The 26854-nt window shown below is 58.0% G+C and overlaps 2 protein-coding genes across 9 annotated transcripts in view; both read left to right on the top strand.

The window, feature by feature from the left end:
- Positions 1 to 16866, top strand: part of PER2 (period circadian regulator 2) — a 40255-nt gene extending 23389 nt beyond the window's left edge. For 4 of the 5 annotated variants that reach the window (XM_032637946.1, XM_032637943.1, XM_032637947.1 and 1 more), the window contains exons 10-24: positions 2 to 108; positions 683 to 836; positions 1046 to 1154; positions 1879 to 2004; positions 2462 to 2546; positions 3007 to 3169; positions 3256 to 3380; positions 4204 to 4368; positions 5371 to 5625; positions 7674 to 8494; positions 9610 to 9796; positions 10556 to 10606; positions 10721 to 10910; positions 11846 to 11996; positions 14638 to 16866. In XM_032637946.1, the coding sequence (XP_032493837.1) occupies positions 2 to 108; positions 683 to 836; positions 1046 to 1154; positions 1879 to 2004; positions 2462 to 2546; positions 3007 to 3169; positions 3256 to 3380; positions 4204 to 4368; positions 5371 to 5625; positions 7674 to 8494; positions 9610 to 9796; positions 10556 to 10606; positions 10721 to 10910; positions 11846 to 11996; positions 14638 to 14787 (2839 nt within the window). In that variant the 3' untranslated portion in view covers positions 14788 to 16866. The remainder of the gene's footprint in view (position 1; positions 109 to 682; positions 837 to 1045; positions 1155 to 1878; positions 2005 to 2461; positions 2547 to 3006; positions 3170 to 3255; positions 3381 to 4203; positions 4369 to 5370; positions 5626 to 7673; positions 8495 to 9609; positions 9797 to 10555; positions 10607 to 10720; positions 10911 to 11845; positions 11997 to 14637) is intronic. The other variant, XM_032637948.1, reaches the window with a different exon arrangement.
- A 4469-nt stretch (positions 16867 to 21335) lies between these two features.
- Positions 21336 to 23435, top strand: HES6 (hes family bHLH transcription factor 6). Of its 4 annotated transcripts, XM_032637489.1 has the most exons (5): positions 21347 to 21510; positions 21584 to 21670; positions 21772 to 21961; positions 22062 to 22297; positions 23272 to 23422. In XM_032637489.1, exons 1-5 carry the CDS (start codon positions 21430 to 21432, stop codon positions 23416 to 23418), a joined length of 741 nt encoding a protein of 246 aa, XP_032493380.1. In that variant the 5' UTR covers positions 21347 to 21429; the 3' UTR covers positions 23419 to 23422. The 4 variants fall into 4 exon arrangements, with proteins under 4 accessions (XP_032493381.1, XP_032493380.1, XP_032493379.1 ...); XM_032637490.1 differs by having other exon boundaries at positions 21336 to 21510; positions 21772 to 21853; positions 22062 to 23435; XM_032637488.1 differs by having other exon boundaries at positions 22062 to 23408.
- Positions 23436 to 26854: the final 3419 nt, after the last annotated feature.

Consider the following 26854-nt stretch of genomic DNA (forward strand, 5'->3'; position numbering starts at 1 on the left):
GGGCGGTCCCCCTCCTGGGCCACCTGCCCCAGGACCTGATCGAGACCCCTGTGCTCGGGCAGCTGCACCCCAGCGACAGGCCCTTGATGCTTGCCATCCACAAAAAGAGTAGGTCCCCTTCTCACTGTCCTTCGTGGGGGCACTCTGGGAGCGTCTTCCCGAGGTCAGCACCCACCGGGAGGGGTCCAGTGGGCTGCGGGCAAGGGGTGCCCCGCCCCCTGCCTGAGTCCTGGTGCTGTCGGTTGGTTGAGAGTCGCCCTTGGCCCGAGTCCTCGGCCTCTCATCTTTTACCATTGGCTTCGCCAGCAGGCGGGAGGAGAGACAGGGTCAGCTGCGGTGGGGGGTTGGGGGGTGGTCTGCCCAGGCCAGGGGCTGGACGACACATGTCCCCAGCAAGCCCAGGCCTCACCGACACAGGTGACACTGAGCGTCCCGCTGGCAGCAGACCTGTGAGGCTCACGGGGAAGTGTGTCCTAAAACGTGTAAGGACACTGCTGCAAACAGTCCCCGGTCGCAATTTAAAGCAAGACGGGGGATTGAAAGTGGTGGCTTTGAAGAGGTATTGGCACCTCCTAAGTTTTCAGATGATTCCAGAATCAGGTGCATCTCCACGTGTCTTGTCTTGTACCGCGAACACCGGTTGAATCTCTTCGCTCCCTGAACTCCGTTTTCGCTCTCCTAGTCGTGCAGTCCGGCGGGCAGCCTTTCGACTGTTCCCCCATCCGGTTCCGTGCCCGGAACGGGGAGTACGTCACGCTGGACACCAGCTGGTCCAGCTTCGTCAACCCGTGCAGCAGGCAGATCTCCTTCGTCATCGGGAGACACAGAGTCAGGGTGTGAGTGTCCCCAGTGCCCCCGGGGGCTGGAGACCAGGACCCCGCTCACCTCCCACCACATGCTTGTGCCGACCTGCCCCCTGCCCCCTGGGGGGCCCCAGCCTCGTCCAGGCAGAGCAGTCGGGGAGGGGGGAGGCAGGTGGCGGGCCGGGGGTCTGCAGAGAGGAGGGCGGGGCCCCGACTCACAGAGACAAACGAAAACCACGCAGGGGGCCTTTGAATGAGGACGTGTTCTCGGCTCAGCCGCACGTGGAGGAGAAGGCCCTGCAGCGCGGCACCCAGGAGCTCACGGAGCAGATCCACCGGCTGCTGCTACAGGTGGGTGGGCTGCCTGCACGCCCTCCCTCCTGCCCCCGCAGGCAGCCCAGAGCTGCCCTGCGGCCTGGGGGCCCCCCCACCCCCCGTTCTCAGGCCCTTCTCCTCCTTCCAGCTCTGCCCTGCGCCCTGCTGCGCATGGTGGTGGTCTCTGTCCCACCCGCGTGGGCCTTGCCCGCGTGGGGGCTGCCCCCGCCTCGCACATTCAGGGCATCTGTGTCTGAACCACAGCTCTGGGCAAGTGGCTGAAGGGCGCACCCCAGCCCAGTCCCCACGTCCCAGGCGCCAGCCCACACGTGACCCCCGTGGGTGGAAGGGGGCGGGGGCATCCCTGCAACACGGGACGTCGCGCTGGCCCCAGGGGGAACTGAGGACGCCCCTCCCTGTCCCTGGGGACACAGCACTCAAGACAGATTCCTGCAAGCACGTTGGCCCCACGAGGAGTGGCCTCTTGCCTCTCGGTTCCGGGGGCTGTGGGAACTGTCAGGCACCTTGTTTTGTTTCCAGGCCCCGTGGCCGCGGACTCCCTGTTGGTGGAGTCTCCTGGGGATTGGGATCCAGGACCAGCCCCGCGGGTGGAGCCTGGGAGCCCACTGCAGCCTGACCCTGGGTCCAAGCCCGGCCCCACCTGGTCCTCGCCGAGGGCCCCCGGGCAGGTCGCGGCGCCTCTGAGAGAAGGCGGGCGTGCCCCGGCCCGTCCAGAGTCCTTCTGTTGCTGTCTCCCCAGCCTGTCCCACACAGCAGCTCCAGCGGCTACGGGAGCCTGGGCAGCAGCGGGTCCCACGAACACCTCCTGAGCCAGACCTCCTCCAGCGAATGCACCGGCCAGGAGGACCCCTGCCGGAGGAGAGCCGTACGTGCCCCTCTGTCCCCTCTGTCCCTCTCTGTCTGTCATCTGTGACCCAAATGTCTGAGCACTTTAGAAACAGCCCTCGCCGGGGCCGAGCCTTTCCGACCTCACCTGCTCCTGGCTGCTCTGGACTTGGCTCACCTGGGACTCGTTGTGTAACCTCGAAAGGGTGGAGGCAGCCACAGACTGGCTAGAGGTTCAGGTGAAAATTATTTAACAGGCCAATCAAGCAAAAGTGAGGAGTTAACTGTAGGGTTAGGGTTAGAAAGAAGAAAGTGTAACCTGCCGTTCCCTTTACTATTTATTCTTCCGAATCGTAAAATCTGCTGTATCTAGTTCTGCCTCTCAGGTCTCCTTCAGAACTTGCTGCTGTTGCTGGGATTAATCCTGCTTTTCTCTTTCCAGGGTGGGGCAAAGGCTGCGGGGGTCTCCCAGGGTGAATGATGTGTTTTTCTTCCAGGAGATTTGTAAAAATGGTAAGAAGGTCAAAAGCAAAAGCCCTTGTCCGGATGAATCTGGAGAACAAAAGAACGAGTCTGCTGCAGGTAACAAATGATCCAGCATCTCCTTAGTGAGACATCAGCGTGGTGAGGCGAGGAGACGGAAAGCTGTACTGCCGGCAGTTACGGTTAAAATTGTTATTCCCGCCAAGTCATGTTTGAAAAGACCGACCCTCCCCAAGGCAGGGAGCGTCGACTGGCCATAAGGCGCCTGTGATCTTATTGGCCCTGAAAGTTTCAGGAGTTCAAGTGAAGAACTGACCTTTCCCACTGCTGAGTCCCTGACCCTGGGGACAGGCCGGACCGAGTGCCGCAGAGAGAGCGCCCCCCAGGCCCCCTGCGGATGGCTTAGCAGTGCTACATGAATAGCGGGTCTCTGCGTCCGTGAAGCGTATTCTGAGGCCCCAGCCTTATCTTTAGGTAGAATTAACGTGCTTTGTCAGTATAGAGTGTACTCCGGGGAAAACAAGGATTAACTGAAAAAACAACGTTGTCGTTCCTCCAGAAATGCAGAGCAGTTCCCCGGCTCAGATGAAAGCTGTTGCAGCCGCGGAAAAGGACCGCTCCAGGGCCAGCCTGCCCAAGGCCGGCCTTCCTGAGGAGCTGGCCTTCAAGAGCCCGCTCGCGGGCTCCTACCAGCAGATCAGCTGCCTGGACAGTGTCATCAGGTGCGGCCCTCTGGCCTCCCTCCCCACCCAGCTGCTCATGCTGTGGGGTTCTCTGTTACATGAAGCCCTTTATCACCCGCCCACAGGTACCTGGAGAGCTGCAGCAAGGCCACCACCCTGAAGAGGAAGTGTGAGTTCCCGGCACACCTCCCCACGCAGAAGGCCAGCGACAAGCGCAAGGCCACCGCCGGCCCCGGGCCACGTGCCGCAGGTACCTGGTTCGTTTGAGCTGTTAACTGCGGGATAACTTAGACCCTCTCTGGTGGGATCAGCCGTCATTTGAGGTCCTGGAGCCCCTTTATCCAGGTGGATTCTGAGCGGCTTCAGGGACACGGTATTAGGGTATAGGCTATTTTTTACATGACCAGAGTAGCTCAGAACTTCTTATGAGCTGGAGATAAAGGTGGTCCTGGACTTTGAGGGCAGGATCCTGCGGGGCTCCTGGAGGCCGGGGCCTCTCGGGCTGTCATTCTTGGGCGTCTCAGAGGAGGCCTGGCCTCTGAGGGTCAGTGACCCCACGAGTCAGATGAGACCTCAGGCCCTTCAAACATGAGGGCGTTGCTGGCGGCCGCCACCGGGATCAGAAGTAGGGTCTCCCACTGTAGACGGAAGCCCAGGCGACCGGACAGCCGTGCCCTGGTGGAGTCTGGCCCAGCCCGCAGGGAGGGAGCACCACCTGCCTGCCTGCACTCAGCAGACGGGCTCCTGACTGCTGGGCGGCCCTCCCCGCGGGCCCACGGCAGAGGCCCTGACCCAGGGCTCCGCGGTCACCTGCTGCCTGCCGCCTCCCTCCTCCCAAAGGACTCAGGAGGTCAGGGCGGCGGCATTCCCATTTCAGAATCTCCTCCTCTCCGCCATCCCCCGTGAATAAACACCCGAGGACACAGTGTCACCTGCCAGGACGTGTGCAGACTTGCAGCTGCCCCCCGCCCCTGCCCCCAGTACTGGGGCACCACCTAGGCCTCCACGCAGCTTATCCCGACAGTTCGTTTTTATCGCATTTTTGTGTCTTGCTTCCATTTTCCCTTATAAAGAGACCGCATCACCCTTCAAGGTGGACAGCCCCACGGACGTCAGCACGCACTTGACCTCGCTGACGCTGCCCAGCAAGGCACAGAGCGTGGTGTCGCTCACCAGCCAGTGCAGCTACAGCAGCACCATCGTTCACGTGGGCGACAAGAAGCCACAGCCTGAGCTCGGTACGCTTGCTGCTCCTTGGGTGATGCCAGGAGAAATCGGACTTGAACGATAGAGATGAGAAGTTTTGACTGCCGTCCTCAGATTCTCTTTAAGTTTATCCAAGTGTGGAGGTAGCTACACAGCCCAGTAACAGGGGTGCAGGAAATCCGTGCAATGCCCGGCGGGGGCGGCCACACCTGTCCTGCCCCCGCTGCGCTCTGGCTCCACCTGTGACAGGTGTCTGCTCAGGTGTCGATACGGAGGGGCCTCCCAGGACTCCCCTTTCGTTGGTGCCGAGAGAAGCCTGGGGACGAGCCCCCGCCCAGCATCCTGCTTCCTTGGATGGGATTACAAGCCTTGCCCTCCCCATGTGAGGACAGGGGCCAGTGCGGGTCGTAATAGCAGGACAACCACGGGCGTCACGCTGAGCTGTTCTTCAGATACCACGAGCAAAACGAATCCTGAATTCATTCTTTGCTTGGAAGGGGGGCGTGATGAGGGCAGAAGTACACATCAGAGAGTCAATGTCCAACCCCTTCCAGGACGGTCTGTGGTCCCACCCGCCCCATCCTGTCTGCACCCGCAGTTCCACTGGCCACACTGTCAAGCCCGTGATCCTGAGCCAGGATGAGGCCGTGCGCCAGCCTTAGCCTCTTGCTCTGAAAGCACAAGACAGCCTGGAGTGTCTTCAGCGTCAGAGGCTGAAAACCCCCCGAGGTGCCCCAATTTACAGGACTGATCCCGGAGCCCCTGGGTAATGGGGCTTCCCACCCCTTTTGTCATTAACTTTCTCAGAAAGCTAGACAAATACATCATGTTGTGGGCATGCTGTGGGCGTCGTGAAGGAACCTTATCCCCATGCTGTGGGCGTCGTGAAGGAACCTTATCCCCATGCTGTGGGCGTCGTGAAGGAATCTCCCGTGCGAGTGATTTCTCTTCTTCGTAGGTGCAGTGTGCGTTTTTTCAGCCGTTTTAAGATAGAAGGGCCCTTGCGGATGAGAGCTGTGCGTCTTCTGTTACAGAGACGGTGGGAGATGCTGCCAGTGGGCCCGAGTCTCTGGATTGCCTGGCGGGCTCCGTGCTGCCCTGCGGCCTCGGCCAGGAGCAGGGGCCCTTCCGGAAGCTGGGCCTCACCAAGGAAGTGCTGGCCGCCCACACCCAGAGGGAGGAGCAGAGTTTCCTGCTAAAGTTCAGAGAAGTAAGAAAGCTCAGTGTCTTCCAGCCTCGCTGCCATTACTACTCACAAGACAGATGCAAGGAGCAGTCGAGTGAAAGAGGTAAGTGGTAATGCCTGAGCTAAAAGTGGATTTATTTTTTAACTTTATTCTTAATGCTACTGAGTCTAGCGCTGCTTTCAGAAGGCGAAACGTCCCCAGTTTGGGACACGTGGGTTTGTAAGAAGCTGTTGGAACTTGACCAGTGATGTTCTCAAGGATGTCACTTTGTGTTCCCAAGGGAGCAGTGCTGTAAATAGTGGTGACAGTCCCAGCCCAGCCCCCTGTGGAATGCAGGGCGGGCAGTTGCAGTGCTGCCATGCCAGACATTTCTCGCCTGGGTGACTTTGAGAGGCAAGAGACCCTACCCCACCTTCCCACCCAGACAGGACCCTCAGAGGACCAGCTGGGCTAATGCACCGCCCAGAGAAGGAGCATGGCACTGACGGGGCGTTTGGTGTCAAGCCCCTGAGGGAGGAGGTTAGCCCCAGACGACACCGTAGGAGGGAATGGCACCCTTCTCCCCAGAGCACGTACGCTCCTGGCGGATTGGCTTCAGGACCAGGCTGCTGACTCCAAGCCCGACAGAGCCCAGGGGTGCGTGAAGCTGCCCTTTAGGCTGAGAGCCATCAGGTGGTCAACGGGCAAGGGATGAAGTGGAACAGACGAGCTTCCCTGCCCCTTTTCTGGTCCAGGAGCCTGGCTCCCAACCCCCAGCCACCTTCCCAGGCCCCACTGACAAGGCCAAGCTGATCAGAGATGCCGCCTCTTCCCTGGGCTCCCAGGCCGTGACACAGGGATCAGAGCTGAGAGCTAGTGAGCCCAGGGGACACACACCATGAGGACCCAACTCCCCCTGGTCTCTGGACAGACACACCGAAACAGATGTCCCAGAAGTGAGAGGCTGACACACTCCTTAAGGAGTTTATCCCCAGACCCAGGGTTACTGCCAGCACATCGGGAACCTCTGTGGAAATCAGGAAACGGTGCCCACACCACCGTAGAGTTCCAGCCCCCTCTTGCCCCCTTGGCCACGCATTTTGTTCAGTGCACAGATGGCACAGCTGTCCACAGCAGCCCCGCCCAGACCCTGGTGTGGCATCCCAGGAGCCCAGTGCTGTAGCTCCGGGTCCCAGTAGGGGGCAGATTTCCTGTAGGAAGAACACCAGGCAGAGAGGCTGAATGGCAAAACCTCCACCCGCTTAGCAGTCTGCTTTGGTCTGGCCCATTTGCCTTTAGCGTGTGGCACAGCGGGCAGGGGATGTCCTCGCACACCTGCTGCAGGAGCCCGGAGTTACCCTCTGTGACAGGAGAGGAGAAGCTGAGGTTCCTGGGACCCATTCCATTGCCCACCCCACCCTCCCCCACCACCCCCGGCTCGGCATGACCCCCGAGCCCACAGTACTCCCAGCGCTGGCCGGTGCCCAGGGGAGGTGGGGCGGGGGGGACATGCCCAGGGTCCCTTATGTCACTGGGTGGAGCCTCTCCAGCCTCCTGAGAAAGGCCCTCTCAGCAGCACTCATCGTCAGAGAGGAAGACCTCGGTTCCAAGGGCGTGCGTTCCTTCGGCCCTTTGCCTTCACTGGGCTGGAATCACAAGCTTTCTAAGCAGGAAACATCTCTTTTTAGGAACAGCAGCGATGAAGCTCGTAACACTGACAGATAAGGTTAGATGAGACCAGCGGTTCTGCCTCTAAGGTGTCACAAACCGCCCTTGGGGAATAGCATCGACTTCCAGCTTTCTTACTGTTCTGGACAAATAAAACCTTCTTGATGCCGCTTATCACTATTACTTCATGAAAGAAACGGCATTTTAATATGAGAAGAAAGCAAGGAATGTGATCTCGCAACAAAGGGTGGTCCTTTAAATGGATTGAATCTAGTTTTATGAAAACCTAACGTGTTGCCCTGATTTTTCTCACTTTCCTGAGGATCCGGGAAGACCGGGTGGTGGCCCCGTGATCCCCAGGCTGGCGATGGGGAGGGTGGGACTGACTGTTGAACTGGAAGGTGCCTTCAAGTTTCTGAGGTCCTACAAATCTCTGAAAATTGATGTAACAGGAAACATAACATAATTTTTACATTTTAACTCTTGTTTTCCCATTATTTTAGCTGCTCCCGGACTAAGAAATACCTCTGGAATAGATTCATCTTGGAAAAAAACGGGGAAGAACAGAAAACTTAAGTCCAAACGGGTCAAGCCTCGAGACTCCTTGGGGAGCCCTGGGTCTGGGGGCCCCCCGCTCCAGCGGCTGCCGCTGGTGGGCCTGAATGCCACCGCCTGGTCACCGTCGGACACATCCCAGTCCAGCTGCCCCGCGATGCCCTTCCCCACCCCGGTGCCCGCTTACTCCCTGCCCATGTTTCCAGCCCCAGGGATAGTGCCAGCTCCAGGGACCGTGGCAGCGGCACCCGGAACTCCCCACGCCGGCCTCGCGCTGCCCGTGGACACCCAGCACGAGTTCGCGGTCCAGCCGCCACCGTCTGCCGGCCCCTTGCCCCCGGTCGTGGCCTTGGTCTTACCCAGCTGCCCCTTCTCTCCGGTGACCCCGAGCCTGCCCCCAGCTTTCTTCCCCGGCCAGCCGAACTTGCCGTCCGAGGTGATTCCTGCCTCGCAGCCCGAGTTCCCTGGTCGGACCTCATCCCCAAAACACCCGCACACGTGTGCCCTGGCAGAGCGCGGGCTGTCCGTGTCGCACGTGGCCGCCCAGGCCGCCCTGCCCTCAGCCGCGGGGTCCGCAGGCAGGACCTCACCGCCGCTCTTCCACTCCCGCGGGAGCTCGCCCCTGCAGCTCAGCCTGTTGCAGCTGGAGGAGGCCCCCGAGGGCGGCTCAGCGGCCACAGGGCCCACGGGGCCCACAGAGACCGTGCGAGCCGGGCCCGACTGCCAGCCTGGCTCATCCTGGGACCGGCGGCCCGAGGCACCGCCAACCGTAAGGATCTCCTGATGCCCTTTGTCTAACGAAGGCAGGTGGCGAACGCAGCCGCCTCGGGCGGGTCACGAACATCCTGACCTCAGGTGGTCCCCGCACTGAGGTTACTACCAGACCATTTCAATTCCGACATAAACACGTGTGCTAGGAAATAACATTTTCCGGGTAAAAGACCCTATCAGAGTAGACCAGTTTTTATTGTCGTGGGATCTGAAGGGGAAAAGGGAGTTTTGTTGTCTGATGGCAGATGCAGGCTCCAAATAGCCACAGGTGATTTCGTGACTCATCGTCATGGGCCTCCAGGTTTTCAGTGAATGCTTCCAGGATAGAGCGCAGTCAGGTGAAAGGTCAGAACGGAGGCGCCTTGGAGGGCAGCTGGCAGCAGAGGGGCTCACGGTGAAGGGGCAGGGCCAGGAGGGAGCTGGAAGCCAGTGCCATGGGTGTGTATCCTCCCACGTCTTGAGGGACGTTGGCGTGCACTCGTACTCGGTTAATGAAACTGTAGTTTGATCTCCAGTTAATGCTTCTGTGTCCTGAGAGCTTCGGTGTGTGGTCGCACCCGCTGAGGCAGTGTGATCCGTGGGCCCTCCAAGGAAGGAGCTGCGCGGGGCTCCCCTGCCAGTGCTCCTGGGAGAGCAAGTGGGAACGGGGTGGCTGTCCCAGCACGGCTGCTGCCCTCCTGACTCCCGGGCCTACAGTCTGGGTTCCAAGGATTGGAGGGTGGGGGCGCTCCCAGGCCAAGCCCCCCTCATGTCCAAGCCCGCCCCCACTCTGCGGGTGCGGGAGCCGGGCAGCCAGAGCCCCTGCCTCTGCGAGGAGCAGCTTTGGGGTGCTGCAGGAGACACTTGCCCGCCTTGGCGGAGGAACAAGCCTGAGGCTTCCCCCGCAGGGATCCGAGAGCTGCCGTCTTTAGTGGGACTCCCCCCAAACTAAATTTAATTAGATGGCATCCATCCCACTACCAAGAGTCCCGCTGTGGTCCCAGTAACCACGGGCTCTGTGCATGTGGCACGTGGAGGAAGGGCCAGCGGTCCAAGGAGGGTGTACCCGCTCTGTCCCTGAGAGTCTGGTGCAGACCGGACACCTGACTTGGTGTCTCCGCCCTGTTCCCAAAGTGCGACCAGCCCAAGGATGCCCAGAGCAGCGACGCCCTGTGCACGCCCGGCGGCCTGCTGCACGTCCTGCCGCGTGAGGACCTCCGCTCGGCCATGGGCTCAGCCCCGTCCGGGAGCGGGGCCTCCGCCGCCTCCTGCTCCCTGGGCTCCGGCTCGCTGGGCTGTGATGCATCTGCAAGTGGGGCCGGTATGTAGGTGGTGCTGGGAGCGCCTGGGAGTCGGGGCGGGGTGGGAGGTGGCAGGTGTGTTTGGAAGATTCTCACGTGATACACCTGGGTGTCCTTGACTCTCCGGCCCCCAGGGAGCCAGTCACCCCAAAGCCGCAGGCTGACTTGGGCAGGGCCCTGACATGCAGGCGTCCAGCTGCACCCCGAGCAGCTCCTCGGGGCCCTCGGCCGTTCAGACAGGCAGCTGGGTTCCTCCTACCCCGCTCCACCCGTGCGGACGGCAGCCCCGGCCCGCCCCACTTCCCTCTGTTGCCCGTCGCTCTTGACCTCAGCGGCACTGCAGGCCCCCCACCCCAGCTGGCCCTGCTTGGACTGTCCCTGGGGCTCCCCGGGTGTGCCGGGAGGGCTGGCAGTGGCTCGCCTTCCTGAGTTAGATCCCCTGGTGAGAAGCTAGCGTATGGACCGACCGGGATCGTTCAGGTGTGATCTGGAACCGCCCCACGGGAAGAGCACACACTCTCCCCAGACCGTAAGACCCCCGCTCCCCTGAAGTGAGCGGGCCCCTCTCCTTGTGGGAGGCCTGCCGGGAGGCGCTCCGGGACAGCTGCCTGCCGCTCACAGGGGCGGCTTCTCTGTGGCCTGGCTTAGTCCGGAGGCAGTGAGCCTGGGAGAGAAGAGCACGGCTTCTAAGATATAGCCCCACCTGGACTCCTCGGGGCCTCCCCAGGAGAGAGTCACCTCCATGGTACCAGCTGATATCCTGTTTTTAAATTACCCAGGCAACTCGAGAATTGGAAAGAGAAGGGAAGGTCCACCAACCCAGGCACCAGGTACCAAACAAAACCCTTCAGCTCTGTAATGCTGCCGTTCCTTTACACGAGCACAGCGTGCAAGGTCAGTGCAGTAGTCAAGGTTCTGACCTGCCGTGCTTTGTGCTTTTAAAGGCAGCAGCAACACGAGTCACACCAGCAAGTATTTTGGAAGCGTCGACTCCCCGGAGAATAACCACAGAGCAAAAGGGAAGGTGGATATGGCGGAGAGTGAGCGCCTCAAGGACGTCCTCCAGGACCCCGTCTGGCTGCTCGGGGCCCCCACGGACGACAGCGTCATGATGGCATACCAGATGCCTTCGCGGTAACCGTTCACCGCCGGCTCGGGACGGTGAAGGGCTGGGTTCAGGTTTCCCCAGAACGCCAAGGCCAGAGGCCTTCCCTTGGAGCCTTATCTCAGATTGAGCTGAGTGCAGAGGTGGAAGCAGGGCTCCTCTAGATGGTGCCGCTGGCCACACAGAGCCCGCAGAGTGACCTGCTACAGGCCTCCAGGATGACGGGCTCTGGGGACCCGCCACGGTGTCACAAGACGTTTACAAAGCATTCGTGCCAACGTCGTCTCTTTTGCTCTGTTGCCAGCAACCCTATGTGGTCAGTGATGTGTGTGTGTGTGTGTGTGTGTGTGTCTTAGAGATGCAGAAACCAAGAGTCAAGGTGGGTGACCAGCCCGAGGCTGCTGGCTGCTCTGTAGGGACCTGGGTCTGGGCCTCAGCTCTGACCACTCCAAGGAACCTGGAACCTATCAGGGTCCATGCCCCTGTGCAGTGCCCCCGCGGTGGAGGGACATGGGGGGGAGGAAGGACAGATTAACCCTGAGGCTCAGAACAGCCAGGCCTCTGGGCCAGGGGAGCCCAGGGCTCTGTCTCCAGGACTGCTGCGGGGCAGGCCAGTGTCGGCAGGTGGCAGGGGAGGGCTTGTCTACCTACCAGCTCGCTGGTGAGACCCTCCCGGGCACAGAACCAAGTGTCTGCAGATACCCGGCTCCCATGGCTGCACTCAAGTGAAATGAAAATCAGAACTCGGTGTATCATCTTCATAGAAAAACTACAGACTATCTACTAGGGAGATGACGTTACCTTAAGTAGGGTAATTTATTTTAAATGGAAAGGAAATTTAAACAAAATCATCTAAAATTACATGATTAACACTGGAAGTGTTGGTAGAAAACGAGTATATTCTTTAAAAAACAAAGCCCTTGAGACGTTCTAAAGCTTCCCTATTTCTAAATATTTCATGAAGAAATTTAGAAACGGTCCTGCAGGAGGACAGGGAGAAGCTGAAGGTGCTGCAGAGGCTCCAGCCCAGGTTCACAGACAGGCAGAGGCAGGAGCTGCAGGACGTCCACCCGTGGATGCGGTCGGGCGGCCTGCCCGCGGCCTTCGACGTGGCGGTGAGCTCTGGAGTGGGTTTTCTGACTTTGCATTAAAAGGCACTGTGATGAGAATGCTCTGTGCTGTCTTTGCAACTGTTCTGTACATTTAAAACTTCTAAGACTAAAGGTTCATTAAAGGGCTTCCCTGGTGGCCCGGTGGTTGAGAGTCCGCCTGCCGATGCAGGGGACGCGGGTTCGTGCCCCGGTCCGGGAAGATCCCACATGCCGCGGAGCGGCTGGGCCCGTGAGCCATGGCCGCTGAGCCTGCGCGTCCGGAGCCTGTGCTCCGCAACGGGAGAGGCCACAGCGGTGAGAGGCCCGTGTGCCGAAAAAAAAAAAAAAAAAAAAGTTCATTAAAAAAAAAATACCACCACACTGTTAGGTTTCCTTCAAAGAACTTTCTTCCAATGGCTTTTCAACACTGTTTCCAAAAAGGTCTCCTAAGTATCTAGTCTCAATCACATGCTGAAATTTGAATTTTTTTTCTTTCAATTCTGTTTCCAGTGAAAACACCCACACACACACTTCCTCTGTCATAAACCCTCAACATCCACGTAGACCATTAAGTAACAGGGAGACAGCAGGTCCCCACCCTCCCTCCCACTCTCGCCAGGCTGCCCCTCCTGTCTCTGTTCCTTCCCGAGGGTCCCAGAGGTGTCTCTGTACCCCAGCTCCTCTTCCCCGCTCCCCTCAGAGCACCCCCATACCAACACTGCCCGGGAGGCTGCTCTCGTCGAGGCCTCCAGGTCCAGCAGCTGAATCCACTGACGTCTCCGTCCTCACCCTAACCGACCCACTTGCGGCATTCAGCGACGGCCGGCCCCTCCTCTGAGAGCACCCCACCCTTGGCCCCTCGCTCTTGTACCCATCAGTGTGGATGCGCCCAGGCTCAGCGTTTGCACCTTCCTCTTCTGTCTACACTCCCTCTGGCGCTGTCAGCTCTCTCCTCCTGACCGAAAGTAGTGTCTCCGTGCCGAGACTCCCTAGCGTCCACCTCTGTCGAACTTCATCTGCTGTCCTGGTTATGCTCAGAGAGAGCCAGCCCACCCACTGTCTTCCCACCCACTCAAGGGTGACTCCATCACCCCTCTTGCTCGGTCCACAGCCCTCTGGACTCTCTTTCTGTCATGCCCCATCCAGTCCACTAGCAGGTCCTACTGGCTTGACCTTCAAGGTGGCTGGAAACCAGCCCCTTCCCGTCACCTCCAGCATCACCACCCTGGTCCACGCCACAGTGCTGCTTCACCTGACTGTCACAGTATCCCCCCCGCTGCACTCTGTTCCCTCTTGTCCCCTACAGTGAGATCACGTCACCCCTCAGCTCTGAGCCCTTCCAGCGGTGCCGCTTCTCAATCAGAATAAATTGCTGCGAAGCTGTTAAAATATGACACCCCCTCCCCACAGCTCCCATCTCCCCTCACTCCCTCCTCTCCAGTTCCCTGAAATCATCGAGCAGGCTTCTGCCTCAGGGCCTTTGCACCTGCCCTTCCCTCTGCTTGGACTCCTCTTTCCTCAGACAGACACATGGCTCACTCCAGCTTCCTTCAAGTCTTTTTTTCACATGCTGCTGTGTTATTTATCTAATACTACCTAGCAAATAACCCCAAAGCTTAGGAGCTTAAAATAATAATCATTTATCATCTCCCACTGTTTCTTTGGGTTGGGAATTTAAGAGCAACTTAGCTGGGTGGTTCTGGCTCAGGGTCTCTCCTGAGGGCGAAGGTGAGACATTGGCCGGGGCTCATGCCATCTGAAGACAGGATGGTGGCTGGAAGATCCCCTTCCAAGGAGGCTCCCTCGCGTCCCTGCACATTGGTGCTGGCTGTTGGCAGGAGGCCTCAGTTCCTTGCCGTGTGGATCTGTCCATCGGGCTGCTTGTGTGTCCTCATGACATGATCCCGGCCTCCCCAGAGAGAACCGAGGGGCTGCAGTGCCTGTTACAACCCACATGTCACCTGCGTCACCTCCTCTTTGTTAGTGGCAGGTCACCGAGTCCAGGCCTCCACCTTCTGAGGAAGGGGTGTCAAAGAATTTGTGGGCGTATTTTAAAACCACTACAGTCACTCTCTCAGTGGAACATCAGTAAAATTACAGACGTCCTCACATGCCTTATTCCACGTCAGCCCCGCATTTCCCATCTTTTAATACGCTGTGGAGCATTTCTCATTCGGCTACTGGGAGGTCACCTCCACTGGGACACAGATTTTCCTCTCTGTTCACTGCTGACTCCCAGTGCTTAGAACGTGCCTGGAACACGACAGGTGCTTAACAGATGGGAAATGAACAAATGAGACAGTACGTTGTTGCTATCCCATTCTACAGATTAGAAAACTGAGGTTAGAGAAGGCCGGTAGCAACTCCAGGTCCCACAGGCAGAAAGAGGAGGAGCTGGCACTAGAGCCTCTGGTTGATGCTGTCCCCTCGCTATGCACAGCCACCTCGCAGACAAGTGAGGGGCCTGGGGAGCTGGGAGCAGGGACCTCTTGGGAAGAGCTCTGGCTCCTTGGAGAGCAGGCAGGGGTCTCATGCCCAGTGGTACCTGCTCACCCTCCAGCAGCCTCACGGCTGACTCCTGATCACCTGCACCCCTCTCAGCTTGAACTACTTTTTCGTACCAAAGATCTCGTTTTTGTTACTGATTTACATTTTTTCTTTTAAGGAATGTGTTTGCTGTGAAAACAAGGGAAAAGACAACGTTTGCATGTGGTATGAGGAAGCTACCCCTACTCCGGGACTCAGCGGAACAACCAGCACCACAGAAGAGGAAAACGGACCCTCCCTGAGTCACGGAAACGAAGGGCAGACGTAACCCCCCACAGCGGGACAGCCAGTGGCGTACATTAGATGGTGCTCTGAGGAGAGGGAGGGTCTTCACCTGTGTTTCTAATGAAATGGACGGATATACTTACGTGGCTTTTTTTGTTCTAGAAAAAACCCATCGTTTTCCGAAGGGGTGATTTAAAACCGTGGCGGGTAGGAGAAGTTTGGGAAGAAATAGCTTTTTGTATTTAAAATATAAATATGGAGTTTTCGGGGACAGGGGAGGAGATTTTCATCATTGTTTAAATTGAGAAGGACTGCTTCCCTCCTTGTGTCGGGGAAGCGGCTGAGCGTCCTCAGCCAGAGCACCAGTGTCTGCTGGCTCCCCGTGGGCGGTCCCGAGGCATCGCACCGGGCTGTGACCAACAGCTAGGATGCCACAGGTGACTCCGCGCTGAGGGGCCGGCCTTTCAGAGCTTCCCCAGGGTGTGTTTGGATCAGATCAAATTATGTCCTCTCTGGGGGGCTGCTTTTTATCTAAATTATTTATTCAGATTAGGTGTTTTTAAAACATACCAAGTGGAGATCACAGCCTCTGCTACTTTCTTTCAAAATGTTTTGCATTAAATGGCGTGAAGCGTAGTTTGGCAGACCAGCGGCTTCAGCTTCAAGTGTGGTAGCAGCAAACATTTCACCTGATGTAGCTTAAGTTTGGGGTGAACGAAGTTGAAATGCTCGCTCTGGACTAAAGATGCCTAGTGGTTTGTGTGACCAACTCCGTCATAGAAATATACATCCTCAGAAATACACAGACCCTTGTGTATATTTTGACATCATTCTCGTATCCTTTTCAGACCGGGATAGCCAATATGTAGATAAAAACACATTGTCGGTCATCCCCTTATTGTGACTTCCCTCTGCAAACCAGGCTTTGATCGCCACACTTGGGACCCACCCGTATTTATTCTTTGATTGGCACTTCCGAGACATCAGCTCTGGCCCAGCTGAGCCAGTGCTTTCTCCTGACTTAGCTGGTGGCTGCATCTGTGTTTTCCAGGGTGCCGTGATCTAACCGCTCTCACCACACCTGGGCTGGGACACGGACCCCCTAATTCTTTTCATGAACCTGACCTCAGTGGTGCGATTTCCGGTCTCTGTGGTGATGTCCACTGGCACTTTCAGGTGAATGGGACACTTGGGGAAAAGTGAGACCAGACGGCCCAGCTTTTTGCAAAACCTCGTATTGCATCGTCTATCCCAAAGATTGTCTGCAAGAATGTTACGCTGGTCCCTCGGGTGAATGAGAAGCTGCCAGTGATGAAACAGCTGACTTACAATTGCATCGCGTCTGTAGAAAGTTAAAAGGGGGCAGCTTCCCCTGTTCTTTGCTGGAGAAGCAGCTACTAGAACAGGTGACGTCTCCTTGTAATCCAGTTGGTTTTCAGTCAAACCACTTTATGCCTGACTATCAATCATATATTTTTCATAAACTCGAACACAGAAAGTTTAACTTTTTATTTTTTTTTAATTTACAAAGCCACATCACCTGCAGATACCCAAGACAAGGTGTAGTCTATGCATTTGTGTGGAGACTAGATGCTACAAACTGCTTCCTGCCACTAAAGTCAGATCATTAAGGGATTAGATGGGAGCCAAAGTTGCATTGACTCTCCCTAAACACAGGACTGCCAACACGTTCCCTCCTGTTAGCAGTGTTTACCGGCAGCATTATCTTAGCATTTATGTATATTCGTTGATTGTTAACTGCTGCGGAGCTTTGATGTGTGCTGAGAAGTTGACAGCAGGAGCATTTTGTGAAACTGTTTACACGGTGCCACGCATCGGGTCTTACATTTTCGTTAGTATGTGTGCTTACACGGGTGTTATAAAAAACTTCTTCTCGATTTTAAACTGAGCCTTCTTTTTAATATATTCCTAAAAAGAAATGTAAATAAGCTCTCAGAGTCTGTGTAACGACGTGTTAAACCTTGCCGGACAAGTGGTTTGTTTATGTGCAAACCAGACTTTCTTCACCCAGTGCAATACGTTTGTTGGACTGCTTGTGTCTTTTTATGATTTTTTGCCTTTTAGAAAATTGGTAAATAAAGCAAGTATATTTTTATTTTTATTTGTGTGTATTTTTAATGTAGCACAGAGGAACAGGAACCTGAATAGAGATCAAAGATTATCAAAATCGTTTTTTAAAAAAAAGAACCCGGGCTTCCCTGGTGGCGTGGTGGTTGAGAGTCCGCCTGCCGATGCAGGGGACATGGGTTCGTGCCCCAGTCCGGCAAGATCCCACATGCTGCGGAGCAGCTGGGCCCGTGAGCCATGGCTACTGAGCCTGCGCATCCGGAGCCTGTGCTCCGCAACGGGAGAGGCCACAACAGTGAGACGCCCGCGTATCGCAAAAAAAAAAAAAAAAAAAAGAACCCTAGAAATTCTGGATTAGGAACTCTTCTGTCACAAAGGCCCCCCTCACCTCTTCCCCTGCACAGGGTGCCTCTCGCTGGTCCCTTCCTCTCTGACATGCAGCCCCACCCCAGTGAACCCCCAGCGATTTAGATCTAATCCTGGAGTCCCGTTCCCCCATGGTTTTTCACTCACAGATGGGGAGTAGGGCCACTCAGCTCAGCCCCTGGTGCCCCTGTCCACTCTGCGGTGACCCCAGGCACCTGCTCCATTCTCTTCCTGCCCCCTCCAGGATAGTCTGTCTCACCTGGGCTGGCTGCCTGTGTGCTGGCCACGGGGCTGAAAGCAGAGTGGTCTAAAGGACCTCGCGTCTCCATCAGAGGTGATACAGGCAGCGTGGCAGCCTCCTCCCACCCCACCCCCCAGTCCTTCCTTCCACAGCGATGAAGTCGTGCAGGGCCTGGTCAAACAGTGGAGGCCTGCTCCCCCTCCACCCCACTTTTCACACCAGGACCGTATTGTGGTGTCGGAGCAGGGAGATGAATGGATCCGGCCCTGGTGCCCAGCCTTCCAGAAGCTCCCTGAGCAGGAGGGAGGGCTCGACGCCGCTTCCTGTCCTGGCTGCCTAAATCCAAGTGGTGCTTGGGGGCTGGGGAGGCAAAGTCCTCCCAGTGAGCATGGAGGCCTCTGCAAACCCGCTAAGTGGCCAGATATGGCTGTTTCACTGAACGTCTGAGTGCCTTCGGGGGCTCTTAACTGCATTTTTATCTACCATATATCCCCAAGGGCATGTGCTCCCCTTATTTCTAAACCAAAAGGAGCTTCTCCAAGCCTCTGGGCTGATTGCCCACAAGGGGCCTGGACATCCATAGGCTGGCCACTGTCTTTGTTCCCTGGGGATTTATGGCTCGCCACCCCTGCCGCTAACTGGTCCCCCTGTGGCCACTGCAGCCCTGCACAGCCTCTGTTGGCCTCTGTTTTTGGATATGAGGGGATCAAAGAGCCCAGATGCTCAGGAAGTCTGTGCTCAGGCAACCTTTGAAAGGGGGATCAGTCCAAGGGACAAATGGCAGGAAGCGTGCCTGCTAGACGAGGCCATGCAAAGGAGAAAGAAAGGGTGTGGTGGTCCTGAGACGGAGTAGCCAGGCTTCTGGGAGGAAAAGGCCAAGCCAGCCAGCCAATGGGCGCACTAAAGGAAGTGGAGGCTGACTTCGAAGATGAGGCCGTGGGCAACTTCCAGTCTAACCAAGAAGGATTTTGCTGCCTCACACTCCCCGCTCTATCCCTATACTTCCTTCCCCAAGGGTACGTGGTCAGACTGAGGCATACCCCAGTACTTAATTTCTCCTTCCTTAACTCTAGACAGCATTCCTCAAGCCCCCCACCCCATGTACGACAAGGGTTATGAGGTCCCTAGCCCATGCTTCAGCCTCCTCCCTTCTCCTGACAGCTGTCATCTGTCCTTTTGTTTTTACAAAGCAATTTTATACCCTGTAACCATAATTAAGCCTTCCTTGCCTTTTCTATAGATTGACTCTAAAATGTTGAAACCCTGTGAACAATGTTACCTCGTTCTGACTGTGAAAGAATTGGCTACTGGGCCAAGTAGGCGCTAAGACTACACTTCTCTTCTTCAGCAGCTTTTTGTTTTTCCCGGAGTTCCTAGTTGCCTTTCATTTTTTGCTTGCACCATTTGCCTTTATCATTCTTCCTCCACCTCCCACATTCAGTTCCCCATCCAATCAGGAAAAGATTACTAGTCTTCTCCCAGAGGCCTTCCCCAGAGCCCTGACCATCCGGTTCCAATACAAACTGCCTTTCAGGGAGAGCGTCCTAAACGACTTGTTTGATCTTATTCAAACAACGTAATCAATAACGGGAGGGGTATGAATCAGAGTACAAGAAATATCACTGAGTTTATTTTTCCATATCTGAGCCCCTCAGAGCTTAGTAGAAGCTTAATTGTAGTTTCTTGGGGTGGGGGGGGATCTCCTTCCCTGGGGTGATGTCTAAATGGTGAAGAAAAGTAAAGTTACAGGCCAGCTATCGGCTCTCTTGGGGTTCACTACTCAAGCCCCTCCCCCACTCTGTCAGTCCCTCCACTAGGAGTAGAGGGGGAAGGGTAGTCAGGTCTCTGACCAGGCAGGGGAGGATGGGAGGAAGAGAACTAAGCTTTCTGGCTTGTGGGGGAGACTGAGGACAACACAGGGTGATTGAAGGAAAGGAGTGGGTTCATACCTGGGTGAACAGCGCAGGGCTGGGGTAGTCCCCGGGCCCTGCTCACAGAAAAGCAAAGAGATGGCCAGGTGAGAATCAGCAGGAGGGGTTCCCAGGTACTTACAGAGGTCAGTGAGGTGACTTTGGGAACCATCAAGCCACTCACCAAACTTGTCCTACCTACGGAGGTCCCTCGGCGGGGAGCTGAAGTGAAACAGTCACCTGAAGGGCTGCCAGATCCATCTTCAGATGGCTGGGGGCACAGGTGGGTGTCTGGGGCCTAGTCCTACCACCCCACCACACTGCAGTCCCTGGATTTTTCTTTCCCCTGCTGCCTTCCAGCTAGGCTTGGGACACTCTCTCAATTTCCCTACCTACCCAGTGCTTCTGCTAGGCCAGGCTCTGTGCTGGGGGTAGATAAGGGGTCCTAGGTCGGACTGTACCCCCAGGGATGCTTGGAACCTGGAGGGGCACAGACCAGGCCCTGACAATCCCAGTCCCGGGAGGGAAGCAGAGGATTGGGTAAAGGGAAGCTGAGACCTGAACAGTGAGGAAACAGCCATTGAAGGGAGATCCCAGCGTGTCCCAGGTGTAAAGCTGTGTTTGTGCAAAGGCTTCACGGTCTGAAGGCAAATTGGTACTCTGGCTGTGCCAGGAGACGCCGTGGACCTAGGCCGGTGGGGCTGTGGCCAGGCTGCGGTCCCCAGGGAGCTGCCCCACCGCCCACGCACCCCACCCTCACGGAGGCTGGGCCAACAGATGGGCGGCCAGCCGTGGGGGTGGCGGTCGTCTGGCGGACAGAGGCGCACCCACCGCCCGCTCCCGCCCGAGTGACAAAGCGGCAAAGACAAAGGCGCGGCCAACACCTGTCGCTCTTGGCTAGGCTGCCGCTTTTCTCCGCCCGAAGCGGCTGCAGCTGCCAACTGTCACGGGCATCAAGTTACGGGGACCAGACGGCGGCCTCCACCAGCCGGGCGGGGAGCGGGGGAGGGCTGGGGGGGAAAGGGAACCGAGGGGGATAGGAGGCGGGGAGGGGGGCCGGGGCGAACAAACAAGGGTGCGGGGAAGGGTGGTTGGGCTGGGCGGGCGGGGACCAGGGAAGGGTGAGCTCGGGTTGGGAATCAGAGAACGTGGGTTCGGGGGCGGGAGGGCAGGGGAGGGCGGCGGTGGGTGCTGAGGGGGGAAAGGGAAGTCAAAGAGGGGTCGGGGAGCAAAGGGGACTAGAAGGAGATGAGGGGAACTCCGGTGGTGAGGGCGATGATGACCAGGAGAGAACAGACGGCCTGTGGGGACAGAGGATGACCCGAGAAGGAGAGCCTAGAGATGGAGCGGTGCGGGCGGGCCTGGGGACCCCGCCCCACTAGGATCCCTGAGCGGGCTGAAGGCGGTGTCGACGTTCGGATGTCAGGACCCACAGGTCCGCAAGAAACGCACTGGGGCCAAGGGCCCGCTCCCACCCCCGCTGCCCTAGGGGCCCTCACCTCCCTGGGGCTCTGCAGCCACCCCAGCCCGGACCTGTAGCTCCCTCCAGGGCCGGAGACCGCGGCCTTTGCTGTGGCTCTGGCCGCCAGGACCCCGGCACTTGGGCAGGAGCGTTCCTCTCCTGTTGCACCTTGGGTGAACAAAGTCAAGCGTGAATGAATGAATGGGCAGATGGATGCGCCCCTGCTAGCACGCACCGCAGACCTGGGCGCCTTGCTCGGGGTAGGAAGGGAAACAAGCGCACCCAGAGCCACAGCTCTCCGGGTCATCGCCCCCTCCGGTGCCCCACAATGTTGGAGTGGCGCGGAGGGCCTGGCTGGACCCCCGAGTCCCCGGCCGCAGGCCACGCCCCGCCAGCTGCCGGCCGACCCCGGCGGCGGGGCCAGACAAAGCACGCCTCTGCCATTGGCTCTCACGAGCAATCGGCGCCTTGAGATGCAAATAAGGCGCTATAAAAGGGGCGGGCGCCGCTGCAGGCGTGAGGACGCGGCGTAAGACGCCAGGGGCCGAGGGCGGCGGCGGTTGCGGGCCGCTGCGCTGCCAGGGGCGCGGGCGCACTGCGCTCCGGGAGGTGGAGGTCATGGCTCCGCTCTTGGCGCCCGGCCGGGACCGTGCGGCCCGGGAGGATGAGGACGGCTGCGAGGCGCGGGGGGACCGCAAGGTGCTGGCTGTAGCCGTGGATGGGCGGGCGGGGGGCCGCGCAGCGCCGGGGCTCAGTTGCTCGCTTCCCGCAGGCCCGGAAACCCCTAGTGGAGAAGAAGAGGCGCGCGCGGATCAACGAGAGCTTGCAGGAGCTGCGGCTGCTGCTGGCGGGCGCCGAGGTGAGGCCGGCGGGCGGGCGCCCAGGGGCTGCGGGCGGGCGGGGGTCGCCGTCCGGCCTCGCCTCACCGACCCTCCCCACCGGGCGCTCCCGCCGGCGCAGGTGCAGGCCAAGCTGGAGAACGCCGAGGTGCTGGAGCTCACGGTGCGGCGCGTGCAGGGCGCGCTGCGGGGCCGGGCGCGCGGTGAGTGGCGCCGGGGCGCGCGGGCGGGGGCGCGTTCGCCTGGCCTGCCCCTGCCCGGGACCGAGGACTTCCCCTCCTGGAGCAGGGCGCGCCCCCCGCGTCTCCTGGGTGAGCCTTGTCCCCGGGGGCCGGGCGGGCCGGGCCACAGCAATCAGTTGCCGCTCACCGAACCGGGCGCGGCCCTCTCCCCTCCCACTCCTGAACACAGAACGCGAGCAGCTGCAGGCGGAAGCAAGCGAGCGCTTCGCCGCCGGCTACATCCAGTGCATGCACGAGGTGCACACGTTCGTGTCAACGTGCCAGGCAATCGACGCTACCGTCGCCGCCGAGCTCCTGAACCACCTGCTAGAGTCCATGCCGCTGCGCGAGGGCAGCAGCTTCCGGGATCTGCTCGGGGACGCCCTGTCCGGGCCACCGGGAGCCCATGGGCGGAGCAACTGGCCAGTAGGAGGCGCCCTGGGGTCCCCACTGCCCAGCCCCCGGGGCTCCGGGGACGACCAGTCCTCCGACCTGGAGGAGGTCCCCGAGGCTGAACTGAGCTGGGCGCCTGCCGAGGGGCCGGACTTGGTGCCTGCAGCCCTGGGCAGCCTGACCGCCGCCCGCATAGCCCAGAGTGTCTGGAGACCTTGGTGACCAACGGCAGCCTAGGGCCTAAGGGGTGGGCCCTGCCTGCCCATGCTCTAGTCCCTCCTCCCTGGGGTCCAGGTATCTGGACAGGGGCAGGGCCCTGGATATCTCCCAGTTTTGCTGTCCTCCAGTGGATGCTTGCAGGGCAGTCCCCGATAACCAGGCCAGCCAGGCCCCTGTTTTCTTAAGGGAGTAACGTTTATGGACCATCCCACCCCCACCCCCTGCCCCCCTAGCCCTCTGGTGGGTGGAGGGAAGGAGCTACAGGCAGGAGGAAGTAGCTTGCAGGGCTACCAGGTCTCTCACCTTTCCCAGACTTCTCAGGCACTGTGTGGGCCTGGGGGCAGAGGTAACAGAGTGGAGCTGAGCCTCTCCTGAGCGCTGGGCACTCAGCCAGGGCACAGGGGAGGCATTCTGCAGCACTGCCCAGAGCTGCCAGACAGAAGCATGGCTCTCTGTATGTCTTGTGTTTAGCACACTTGAGTTTGTGTATTACGTTGCCTTCAGTTGTTCCAATTCTGTTAAGTAAGGGGTTTTGGAGAGTTAGTTACCCTTCTGACGTATTGCCGAATGCTGTGGTGTCATTAAGGTGTCAAATGCACAGAGACTAAACCAAGCACATTTTTTCCCCATATCTAATGCTGTGAGTGGTTTTAAAACTTCTGACCCTTTGTCAGCAAAGTAAGTAGTGTAATGGCAGTGGAGATGGGACACCCCGCGGCGTGGTCTCACGTTGGACGGTGCTTCTACCTCCCTGCTGCCAGCCCATTCCACATCGGTTTCCCCTTCAGGTCCCTGGGCCCGGCCTGCACTCCCTGGGGATTGTGTGCATCCTGGCGATGGAAACCACGGCATGGAGTTTGTCTCCAGAGTCACTAAGCAACAGGGAAACGGCCTGTCCCTGGACCATTCTCTTGTTTGTGAGCTTCCAGGAATAAAACAAATGCCTGATTACTAGCCATGTGGTTTGGAAGTTTCTTTCAAAAGTCTGTTTTAAGGTCCGTTGAGTTTGATGCAGACGTCGGTCTAATTAGGTGGTCAGTTTTCCTGACTGAAGAGGGAGCTTCCCCATTGCCAGTGACCTCGGGGGCATGGAGACCCACCCAGTTCATGGCCCAGGCAGTTTGGACTTAAGGCCAAATTGAGCCCGGGAGGTCAGAACCCTTGGAAGGAGGGTGATGGGATGGGCAGCTGGGGTGTAGGGAGATGGCCCTCTTGGCCTGGGTCTGCAGATAGCATGCGGTCAGCTGATAGCAGTCACTGCCACAGGTATCCCGGCCCCTGCATCTCCAGCTCCAGGACCCCAAAGCAGCTTGTTCTCGTTCTTACTTCGGGTTGGCAGTGCCCAGGCCGGGTCAAGGTGTGACAATTTAGGATTGACACCTGCGTCTCCTCTCCAGTGTGTGCCTTTGCTTGAAAAACATCTCTCCCAAGAACCCTTTTACAAAAGCCCCCTAGCAGATCCTGGCCACCAGGGGTGTTTCACTGTGGCTTCCCGGTGATTTAGTCTTAGACCTCGGCCACCAGGCTATAACAGACGCAGCCTGCTTTTAGCCACTGGGGATGAGTTTATTGAGGGGTTGGGGTAGGGGAGGCAGGTCCATAAAAGAGAGCTCAAGAGAGACGGAGAGTTTTTCCTGGGATTATCTTAATCGCCCCAGTCGGATTGATGTAGGATGTGTCCACAGGGACACGAGAGCAGGTCCACCTGTAAGACGTCTGTCCCGTAGCTCCCAGCAGTACCCAAGGCCACTGTGATGAGCTCTGGGTGCCATCTGGGGAGCATCAGACAGGGGACTGTTTAGGAGGAACCACTCTTTACTCTCATACCCACACTTGTCACGTCCTCCCAAGGGGTCCTAGAAGGGGGCCCAGGGGAGCCCAAGACACAGGATTCGAGGTGCAGGAGGCTGACCTGGGGGAAAGATGTTGCTGGGACCAGGACCCCCCTAAGGTCAGAACTCTGGCCCTGGGGCCCCCTCCCACCTATGAGTCAGCTTCTCGGGACCCCCTCAAGAGCGGTATCTTTTCTTTCTCACAAATATAAGTGGCTCCCAGAGCAGAGACCACTGTCAGCCTCCGTGGGGTGAGAGCAGCTTTTGCCTATGGTGTGGCCTGGGACCACCAGTTTCCTGCCTGCGTTCCTTCCCATTCTGCCAGACAACTTTCACAACCACCTCCTCTCTCTGAAGTACCCAACAAACCCTTGCAAGCCTTGCTCTAGGCGTCATTCCCATGAATCCCCTCCTTTCCCACTTCAATCCCTGGCCCCCCGTCTTCGTCCTTCTATGAATGCCATACATTGCCACCAACTTGGTGTCTCAAAACAACACACGTTTATTTGCTTGCACTCCTGTAGGCTAGGAGTCTGACGGGATTCACTAGGCTAAAGCCAACGCAGGGCTTCATTCCCTTCTGGAGGCTTGAGGGTGAATCCACATCCCTTCCTTTTCCCACTGCAGAAGCCGTCCACATGCCTTAGCTGGTGGCCCCCTTCCTCCACCTTCAAAGCAAGCAACGTTGCATCTTTCTGACCTTTCGTCCATAGTCACATTTCCTTCTGACCGTCCCCTACTTCTTCCCTCTTCTTTTCTACTTGTGATTACTTTGAGGCCACCTGGACAATCCAGGATAACCTCCCTACCTCAGGGTCCTTAACCCGTAATCAGACTTGCAAAGCCTCTTTTGCCATGTAAGGTAACATAGTCGCAGGGCGTGGAAATGAGGATGTGGACATCTTCGGGGATCCCTGTTCTGCCAACCACACCCACCTGCACCTCTGCCGAGGCTTTCTTGCCTTCCATCGTGATGCAGTGTGGTGCCAGCCTTCCGCACGGGCTTTGGGTCCCATACCCTCGGACCTGCTCAGTGACCCTGCTCTCTGCACTGCATCATTAATCTCTCCTTCCTTCTGGGTCATTCTCGTTGACCTACAAACAAGCTGTAACATCTCCACCTAGAAAAAGAAGAGGGACTTTCCTCGTGGTCCAGTGGTTAAGATTTCGCTCTTCCAATGCAGGGGGCGCAGGTTCCATCCCTGGTCGGGGAACTAAGATCCCCAGGCCACGCGGCAGGGGCACAAAAAGTAAAAAAATAAAAATAAAATAAATAATAAATAGAAAAAGAAGAGCTAAAACCTCCCGGGCCCGACGTACCCTATTAACCTCTGCTTCATTTCTCTGCTTTAAAGCAAAATTCCTTGAAAGCATTGTCTACACTACTGCTTGGCACCTTTCACTTCTCTTCCTTCCTCTCCAGTCAGGCTATTGCTCCCACCCCTGCCCTTGTCAAGAGCTTCAGTGACGTCCATGTTTCCAAATCCAGTGGCTGTATCTCTGTTTCAATTTACTCAACCTTCCAGTGAAGCACTCCTTAGGTGTTATCACTCTCTCCCTCCTAAAAGGCTCTCCCCTCTCAACCTCAGGAACACTCTCTTTCCGGGCTTGTCCTATCTTACTGGCCGTCCTCGGCCTCCTGCCAACTTCTGAATGCGGGCCTGCACGTCCAAGGCTCTGTGCCCAGCTCTTCCCTATCACCCCTGCCCAGGAAGCCCATCTGGTCCATTTGGTTTGTTACATCCACGTGCCCTCGAGCTAAAGTGCATCTCCATTCTGTTGGCTTCCCTATATCCTGCTGTCTACTCAGTGTTTCCACTGAGATGTGAGATGGGCGTCACAAACCACAGCCAAAACACAACTGATTGTCACCCGAAAGGCGTTTGGAGGCGCCCAGCACTCGAGCGCGCTCGGAGGTGCTCGGAGGCATTCGGGAGGCGCTCGGAGGCTCTCGGGGTGTTTGGAGGTGCCGAGGCCTTGGTCGCGCCCTCCCGCCCCCACGCCCAGGGGGTGCCGCGATGACTTCTGGGAAGTGTAGTTCCAGCCCTTTCGTCTTCCTTTCCCCGAGGTCCCTGCAGGCCGAGCCGGAACTACGACTCCCAGAGGCCTCCCGGCCCAGAGGCCCCTCCTTTCGCCGCCTCGAGCTCCGAGCCCGGGGCCCAAGGGAGCCCAGCGGAGGCCAACGGCGGTCGGGGCCCTCGCTCAGTCGGCTAAGCGGCTCTGCGGCCGGCAGAGGCTAGGCTGCGGTCCCTCCAACGTCCCTGGGACCAGGAGAGGAAGCGATGAAGGCGCCGGCGCCCCGCAGCTCGGTCCCTCCTCTTGCGGCTCCAGCCCAGGACCGCTGACCGCCTCCAGCCCAGGACCGCTGACCGCCTCCGGTCGCCAGGAGGCCTGGACGTCGGGAATATTAAAAGCGCCCCAGATGGTTCAAAAGTGCAGCCAAAGCTCACAGCGACTGGTGTCGAGGAAAGAGAGAGTCGTTTCAGGCTGTGGCAATGGAAGCAGGTTTCTCGAGGAGGGAACACAAGGCTTACTGACC

The sequence above is a fragment of the Phocoena sinus genome, chromosome 7 (genome assembly GCF_008692025.1).
Source record: "Phocoena sinus isolate mPhoSin1 chromosome 7, mPhoSin1.pri, whole genome shotgun sequence".
Classification (NCBI taxonomy): domain Eukaryota; kingdom Metazoa; phylum Chordata; class Mammalia; order Artiodactyla; family Phocoenidae; genus Phocoena; species Phocoena sinus.